Here is a 9,366-nt window from a genome sequence, read left to right on the forward strand (position 1 = left end):
ATTGCCAAGATTATACCGTTTTAAGAGATCAAACAATTGCCAAGTATTCCAAGACCAAATTGCTGATGATCTAAGTGTTCAGTATGCCAATAGTTTCAATGTTTTGGAATCCTGACGTGACGCTCTAAAATTAGGTGACCGTAATGCAGAGCCCTAATACAGTTGCTCTTTCTTTTCACTATCTCATCTATTGCGTCAAGATTTTCCTTTGGCCACTCTTCACAATTATCGTTCCACAAGCCATGATTTTGGTAATATTTCCAAATTTTAACAAAATCGCCTGATTTTGTTAATATTTCCATTTTTTTCTTTGCTTGCTGGTTAATTCAATCCATTAATTAAATTTCTTTAGTTAGTTGCCCTTGTTGCTCGAGAGAAATGCGTCCGACCTTAGTCGGTTTTCTTAGTGGCACACCTTCTGAGTTTTCGCGAAGTATCTATCGGTTCTTGGCTTGAGCCACTATTTCATCAGTACTGTACTAATTAACATTTTTTTCGAATATTTGTAATCTTATTAATAGCCGCCGTCAGCCTCTCAAACGGCTGTTATTTGGGCGCTCTCCTTTTATTTTTACAAATCAAAGAATTTGAATTGTATTGGTGCGCTGTCTTTTTTTAAGATCTGTTCACGCTTTTTTCGACTTTTTTAGTCAATGAGATCAAATTAGAGTGGTGATGTTGGTCACACTGGAATAGAAAAGGGAGCGAAAAATCGATTAGTTTTGAGGCGTGACTTTTTTCAAAATTCCTTTAAAGTGAAGTGAGAAATTGGTGTTTGAACAATTTGGCGGTTTTTGGAATGGATTTTTTTTCAGGTGCGTCAATTTAACTCTGTTTTCTGAGTTTCCTCTCATTCAGTGCTAGGAAAAAACATAGGTGTTCTAATTGCGCCTACTTACCTTTGTTTGAAATCTTTAAGGGGCAACTAAAACTTTTTATGACTTCGCCACTATTTGTTGTCATTAATAGCCGCACAGCGATAGCTGGGGCTATTATTGGCCTTCTCTTGGTTTTTTTTTATTTCGTCGTCATGATTTTTGTTACGACCATATGACGTCACAGCCACTTTTTGTTCATTCGTTCATGCAATTTCAACTGAATTGCATGTGTGACGTCATTTTTCGCTCTTAGTGGAGCGAGTTTTTTTGTTCATTCGCGTGATTAAATTTTCGGTCACACTTGACTAACCTCACTCTCAAAAATGACTTCTTCACTTTGAAATTGACTTCTATTTACTTTAATTCAAAGAGATAAGGTCAAATGGGTGTGTGTCACTCTAAATAAAAGTTATTTGAGAGCAGCTAATAGAGGCAGCAAAAATTTATATTGATTTTTAATCATAATATAACTTATCAGACTTTAATGTAAAGACGAATTTTTTGGTCTGTCTTTTTTTTGGGACTGCAGATCTACGAAGCAATTGCGGCTATTTTCTGGCGATCTGCCAGCTAAGTTTGTACTTTTTGATGTCCTGTCATTTAATCTCATTGGGGACAGGTATCTACTGCTTTTAGGGGTTAAGTGTATCGATTTAATCGTTTTTGTTTAAAGGTTGTGCTTTCTATGACGCTTACACGTGTTCTTTTAAAAAAGATCTTAATGATTTTTTTAAGTTTTGCTAGTATTTGTTTTACTTATTGCTGTCTTTTTATTTAATCTCATTGTTGACAGGTCTCAACGGTGGTGATTGAGGACTCAATTAATTGATGTAATTGTATCCGTCAGTAGCTGTTGCGTTCAGTGACTTTTATACTAAGTTTAAGCGAGTTTTATTGCGATTTTTGGTTATTTTTGTTTTATCATTTAATACTACTAGTGAGAGGACTCACTGACATTTAATGACAGATTGCTAATGAAAAATAGAGGAATTTGGTTGGCAATTTGACTTCATATCAGATGTTTTTTGATCCTGTCTTTACAAAAAAATTTGAGTCTGGCTTGTTTTTGTTGTTCTTGTGTTGTTTTATTGCTTAGTCTCATTACTAAGAGCTCCCATTTGCCTTTTAAAGCGGACTAAATGATTTTCAGGTCATAAATTAATTTAATTTTTCGAATTTTAATTCAGGACTTGTCCTGCTATGTTTTTTTAATTCGCTTTACCTTTGGATCACGTTTTTCGTTTTACATAAGTCACGACTTTCACGTTTGACTTCTGACTTACCTCACTCGCTGTTTCAACTGAATGGTTTTTAAATCTATTCACTCAATGAATTACGCAAGATAGTGAATACAGTCAAGGTCAAACGAGCAGAATAAAAAGCGACGAGATAAACCGATAAAACCCGGTCATTAAGTCATTTAGAATTAGGTTATCAAAGTTCATTAGAGTGTTTGCCAGGTGATATTGTTATTAAGCTTATTAGCTTTCAGTTTAGAAGCAGAGTGGAGTATAGTTTTAGAATCCAACTGAAACTGCACGCCGAATTAGAACACTATGTTCTGTATTTTGCTTTGCAGGTTCTATCGTGGTTTACAAAGGATCTGATGGGAAAGAGAAATGGGACGAAAGCTGGAGATCAACTATGAAAATATGCGTGTTCAAAGTTGACAAGATTACCAATTTTATTACTAGCGAGAAACTTATTAATTTGGATGCCTATTACAAGATACTAAACACCATTATTAGTCTATCAGCCATGGAATCAGATGTGGAAATTACATCCGAGGCCACTTGTCAGTCTTCATCAAATGCAGTGGATCGCAGAGGTACTTCGCATCGCAGTCAGAGCTCATCGTCAGATATTGACTCCTTTATTCTCATGTAGGTTGAATATATACTTTGAAATTTTGTCTACTTTTCCGTTAATCACCCCCCGTTTATCATTCTTACCTATAAGGTACACCGTTCTTATTTGTCGCTCGTTTCGTGCAGAAATTGTGATATAAAAGCCCAATTATTAACACTGCTGTTGGGTTGACCAAAAAAATAAACGTAATTTTAGAGCAGCTACTTTTTTATGCAGGAAAATTTTAAATATGCTGAAACTCGGGAATGTGTAGTCTTATGAGATGTTGTTTGATCAAAATTGACGAACGTTGGTATTGACTGTTTGGCTCCAGTTAATTGTAAGCAAATCACAATGATTTCAGTAAATCAAGACATGAGAATTCAGAAGACAGTTGTATGGCGACAGACACCGTTACGGAGAACGAAGAGGAAGAGGAGGAGGAGGTTTATCAGCGAGAAATGAGCGCAACAGTAGTTTTTGACGAATTAACGTCGAGGCAGTTTGAAGATGTTGACTTGCATGGACCGTCAACATCCACTGCTTCTGTGCCAAGGTTGTTTCTAACACATTACTAAATGTGTTTCGAAGATAGTATTTTTTATCGATTTGATTCTCCACTTGTAGACAAAAGTGTCAGGAACTTAAGCATATATTTCCTCAAAATCTGATATAATTGGTATATAAAATTTTTATTGCAGAAGTGTTTTTATAGCTGCGAAGCTGTAAGCTGAGCGTAGCTATATTGCGGTGCTCTTGGTTTTTTACGACTCGAAGAGGAGTATTGGTTTTCTTAAGGTTTTTTTTTACCGGAAGTACTATTCGTTCAGACAATGTTTTGACCTAAAAGCGAAAGCGAGTAAAATTGCAGTGTGAACTAATTTTTTTTCTGAGCGAGAGAAGTTTTTTGATCATGCGTTGCGTTTAGTGAATGACTTTTTGACATTGAAAAGTAGTTTTTGACTGAATGGCACATATAGATAACCGTTTTTAGCCGTTTTTTTCGTCTAAGTGGCCTAGTTTTTTTGCTTGTAATTTGGTTTTTTGTAGAAGTAATTTTTAATCGATGCTATGTTTAAATGTAAACCACGGAAATTGATAGCACAGTATTTTGCATAGCCTGAAATAGCGTTTCAAATGCGAAATTGGCACATATTTCTTGATTTTTTAGTTAATTTTCGGCTTTTTTTCTATTAATTTATTCATTTTTGGATGTTTTAGCTGTTTTTTTGTCAAAAATCAGTTACTATGGCAACTTCCCTTTGATAATTCATATACCCAATGCCTCTTTCTACCTCGATGTAATTTTGTTTCATAAAATTGTACATTTGCTAATCCGATTTTCGTAGTTTTTTGCCAATTTTTTTGTTTGTATTTTGCTTTTAATTACTAGAAATAGTATTTTGGGGAACACGAGGGACTTTAATTTCGTTTCAATGAAAATTCAATCTTTTTTGTTGTTATGTTTTTGAAAAAACAGATAAATTTTTTTCATAAATGCAGTCTTAAATATTTTTTGACCACTTTTTTGCTAAACGTTTCATTGTTTCGTATGTCTGAATTCTGCGTTTTCTTGTTTTATTCTGTTCAGCAAATTGGATTTTTGTCTCGAATGACTCGTTGTCTTTTCTATGTCTCGAATGCTGATCAATGAAATGTACTCGTTTTTTTTTTATTTTTTTAAATTTGATTTTTAACTTTCAAAAATCAAGAATTGGTCTTTTTGTTACGGTGTTCCTAACATTGTGTCTATATTCTTCACATTCTCGTATGTATCATTCTAGTTTTGTCCTGGCACCTACTTTTGTATTCGTTATATTGATTTTTTCAGTTGTTAAAAAATTGAATGAACTCAGCTTTTTCTTAGATCTTGGTTTCTTCGGTTTGCAATTGATTTAATTCAAAATAAGGCAGTACTGGGAGTTTGCTAGAAAGTCTTTTCCAACATTTCGACTTATTACTATTCATTGCAATTTTCTTCCGGGCTTGTATTGTTTTTAGACGATTGTTTGCCTTTGAATATTATTCTGTTGCTTTTGTTTTTCTATAATTAATTTTTTGAATTAGTATGAAATTATGTTGTCTGGCATATATACAACAAGGAAGAATCATGTATTATTTTTGTCCTAATTGCCGTCATTAGAAATCTAATTGTAGTGGTTCTCTGATTCTTAAGTTTGAGCACTCTTTTTTGAATAATTTTGACTTTCCTGTCTTTTTTGAAAAGTTTTTATCTGCCGTTTGCTTTCGCGATCTTTTTGAGATTAGAATAATTAATTATCTGAGGGCAATTGATGGCCCTGTCAGCTTTGTCAGGTTATCAGTTTTTTGACCATCCTAAAAATTTTTAGACTTTTTTAACGTTACCAAACGTTTTTAATAATAAAATTTTGCTGCATTTTCTTTCTCTTGGTGACAGTCGTTTAAATTTCACCGATTTTTAGATCAGACCCGCGGAGGTAATGAGTTAATGGTTAAATACAAAAGGTAATGGCTTCAGCTTTTTGTGAAGTTTTGGTGCTTCGAGTCGCTTCCGGAATTCTTCCGGCTATGTTTTTTTGTTTCGTCGTCTGACGATCTTTTTTCGTTTTACATTTGTTCACACAGCAAAGCTGAAAAAGTCAAATTTTCTGAATGACTTCTTCCTCTCACTAACGGCATTTGCGCGCGTGACGTCATTTCTCACTCGCTTTAGCGAAAGTTTTTGGGTTATTTGCGTGATTAGATTTTGATCATACGTGACTTACCTCACTCAATAAAAATGACTTTTGCACTTTAAAACTTAAGTTTAATTTGAATTTGTTTAAGGTCAAAGGAACTCATATGTGCAATAAAGGTCCCTAATAAGAGGCTTCTGTGGATTGAATTTTAACAAGATTTATTAATTTATCGCTGAATGTTTTTTAGCCTAGTTTTTTGAGCGGCGTCGATTTTTTTTTTCAATTTAGATCTGTATCTGTTTCTATCTCTATTATATGGCACGCAGGTCTATTCTTTCGCAGCTATTCCGGCAATCTGCCGGCTATGTTTGTTCAATAGGATTTTTTGATTTTCTGTCATTGCAAAGTCTCAGTGATATCCGAGAGTCGCAAAATGCAGTTGATTTCGAGCGCTCCTTGCCGTAATTTTGATAGAGTGACTGAGTTCATTATGGATTTGGAAAATGTGTTCAACTCCTAATTTAGGTTCGCCAGCCAATCTAGCAGTTCTGGTCATTGCAATCTCTGTTCCATATGCATGGATAAGAAAGCGGACATAATATTGCCCTGTATGCACCTGTATTGCTGCGAATGTATTGAGAGCTGGGACAAAACAGACAATGAGAACCACGACAGGTGTCCGCAATGTAGAGGCAAAATGAGTCTGAAGGACAATTGGGTATTTTTCTCTGCTTCTGACAGGCCCTCACAACTGGATTTGAGTGAATATTTCATGGAAGCTGTTGATATGTAAACACTATCATTATACAGAATTATGTACCAAATCTGTAATGGCTCGTTTCAAACAAAAGCTTCCAAGAATGCCAAGCTTAGTGATTAATGTCGATCAATTCAAGAAAGAGCGGTTGTTTACTTTCCATTGAATATTTTTTCACTGGTATAAATCTGTTACGGAATTTTGCCAGCAATGTTGCCGGAATGTATTTGATATTTTAGTTTTGTTCGATGCTAATTTTTTTGATGGGGCGATATTTAGATAGTTTTTATTTTCATATCAAATTTTCTATTTGACCATGTAAATTTAATTTGGCGATGTTTTTGTCCTACTAGCATAATTTAGATATACTTGAAGTCTTTTTCTTTAAACTTATTCCTTTTACTGGCGTAATAAACAAGCAAGGAGGCTTGTGCATTGTGCTTTCGCACATCTAGTTCTCACTGTCTCTTAAATTAGTTTTTGGAATTAATGCGAAAATGTTGATATCTCAAAGAATTTGACAGGTAAGTAGAGCTAAAATAGTTCTAAATTTTTTTTATTTCATGTTAATGTTTTATTGTTCCGACCCCTCTCGAGGGAGGAGGGGGACTCAATACTCAAATGGGTTTTTTGTTCAGTCAATTTTGACCGATTGATATATTCATCGTAGATTTGGTAGTGGTATCATTAAAAAGCTTTTCCAGCGTAGAATATGGAATTAAAAGGATTTTTTTTTAGCTGCGAAGCTGTAAGCTGAGCGTAGCTATATTGTGGTGCTCTTGGTTTTTTTACAATCCAAGAATCGGATTGTATTGGTGCTCTGTCTTTTTTTATTTTTGTAAGATGTTTTCACACCTGTTTTCATGACTTTGAGCTTTCAAAACGGGATAAACAGGTAAAGCTCAGCGGGCATCAAGTTTCATTAGAGGCCCGCGTTTAGTAGTCCCTCAAGTACTCAGAGTGGTGAAGCTACTGGGAAGGCCGTAATTCAAGGTTAAAAGGTCATTTTTGGGAGTTCTTGAGCCTAAAATACTGAATTTTTAGCATTTTTTCGTCATTTTTTGGATTTTTTGTTAGATCAGTCTGAAACTGAGATTTATTAAAGTTGATAAAGGTCCTTTGCAAGAAGTCCTTTGCTTTTTACGGCCACTTTAAGCGCTATATCTATTGCTACTCCAAACATAAACACGGTAATTTATACTAATATTTTCAAATTGTTTGAAAATTTTTGTCATTTTTTGAGTTGTTTCGGACTTTGATGTCAAGAAACCTCCTCTGCGGTTTAATAGGTTAATGCATAGTTTCTAGTGGCAATGAAGTGGTTTTAAACATTTTAACTTCATGAATTTTACCAATTTTTGTCATTTTTTGAGTTGTTTCGGACTTTGATGTCAAGAAACCTCCTCTGCGGTTTAATAGGTTAATGCATAGTTCCTAGTAGTAATGAAGTGGTTTTAAACATTTTAACTTCATGAATTTTACCACTTTTTTAAAATCAAACTTGGTTTTTTTTTCAAATTTTCTGCCATTTTTTGTCATTATACAAGTTTTCCCACCCCAGGGGGCAAGAAGCCTCATCTAGGGTTTGCTAACAGTTTACTGAAAATATTTTTTGGCCATGGAATGGTATTCAATATTTTAATATCTTTTACCAAGTTTTTGATAAAGTTGCAATTTTTTTCTTTAAATTTTTGAAATTAATTTTATTCAGTGGCCAGGGAACCTCCTATAGGGTTCGCTAGTATGTTACTACATAGATTATAGGGGCAATAAAATAGTTTGCAATTTTTTAATTTTGCGGTTGTAGGGAATTTTTTAAATAACGCTTGCAGTTTAAAATTTTCGATTGTTTTCAAATTTTTTTGATTTTTTGTCATTCTCTGAGTTTAACTATCTTTACTGGCCAACGAAACTTTTTAAATTATGTGGACGATTTACAAAAAAGAACTTCAGAGTCAAAAAAATGTTTCGACCTTTTTAATAGCCCGATTTTTTTGTAAATTTTCTTTAAATTCTCTCTTCTCAGTTTCTTGATGCATTTGTCATGTTTGTCCAGTTTATCTACTTTTAGTGGCAGATTCATCTCTTTCAAGGGTTTTGCATTAATTAATGAGTATTTTGTAATGAGTCATATATGGCCTTCAATTTAAAAGCTTCAAGGGTTTTAGCAATGATCGTTTTTTTGTTAGTTTGTTTGATTCTTTGTTTCTCAACTTTTAAGATTTTGTCTTGTTGCCTGGGATTGTTCAATTGATCTGCTGGTCAGGTTCATTTGGTCTGTCTTTCATTCAATTACTTGGATTGTATTTCAGGACTTGTCCTGCTATGTTTTTTTGTGTCCTCGTCTGACGCTCTTTTTTCGTTTTACATTTGTTCACACAGCAAAGCTGAAAAAGTCAAATTTTCTGAATGACTTCTTCCTCTCACTAACGGCATTTGCGCGCAGTTCTCACTCGCTTTAGCGAAAGTTTTAAGGTTATTTGCGTGATGTTGATCATACGTGACTTACCTCACTCAATAAAAATGACTTTTGCACTTTAAAACTTAAGTTTAATTTGAATTAGTTGCAGTAGAGGGTCAAAGGAATTTGTATGTGCAGTAGAGGTCCCTAATAAGAGGTTTCTGTGGAATGAATTTTAACAAGCTTTATTAATTTATCGCTGAATGTTTTTAGCCTAGTTTTTTGCGCTCTGTCAATTTTTTTTTCAATTCAGATCTGTATCTGTTTCTATCTCTATTATATGGCACGCACGTCTGTTATTTCGCAGCTATTCCGGCAATCTGCCGGCTATGTTTTGAATTTCGCTGTCTAGAGCGATTTACCGAGGTTTTTGACTTTTTGTGAATAATGAGACTGATTTGCGTTATTTTCACATTTTCCGGAAGTTTTGCCTAAAATTCAGTCAATTTTGCTGAAATATGTTTACATTGTTAACAATAGTGTTTTTGATTTGAATGTCAAGGACAAAAAAAGTATTGTTGTTTATTTCGATTTAATTTTTTGGCTAAAATTTTAGCTAGTTATGTCAAAATTCAGCCTTTTTCATCTAAAATTTTCCAAAATAAGCTTCTTTGGTCCACTTTGATTAAATTTACCGGAAGTACATATCCTAAAACCACTAACACAATCTTTGTAAACTCCAAAGGTGGTTCCACTTCCATTGAGAGTGCTCTGGAATTAAAGTTTTGCCGTCTTTTTGCAAACTTTGGAGGAACAGCAGTA

General features: G+C 34.0%; 1 protein-coding gene across 2 annotated transcripts in view; it reads left to right on the plus strand.

The window, feature by feature from the left end:
- The window catches only part of LOC142344105 (RING finger protein 141-like), a 28,246-nt gene extending 21,710 nt beyond the window's left edge, over nt 1–6,536 (plus strand). For both annotated transcript variants that reach the window (XM_075395594.1, XM_075395595.1), the window contains exons 3-5: nt 2,458–2,761; nt 3,091–3,282; nt 5,912–6,536. In XM_075395594.1, the coding sequence (XP_075251709.1) occupies nt 2,458–2,761; nt 3,091–3,282; nt 5,912–6,179 (764 nt within the window). In that variant the 3' untranslated portion in view covers nt 6,180–6,536. The remainder of the gene's footprint in view (nt 1–2,457; nt 2,762–3,090; nt 3,283–5,911) is intronic.
- The last annotated feature ends 2,830 nt before the right edge of the window (nt 6,537–9,366 follow it).

This window comes from Convolutriloba macropyga, chromosome 8 (assembly GCF_964194025.1).
Source record: "Convolutriloba macropyga chromosome 8, txConMacr16.3, whole genome shotgun sequence".
NCBI classification, from domain to species: Eukaryota; Metazoa; Xenacoelomorpha; order Acoela; family Convolutidae; genus Convolutriloba; species Convolutriloba macropyga.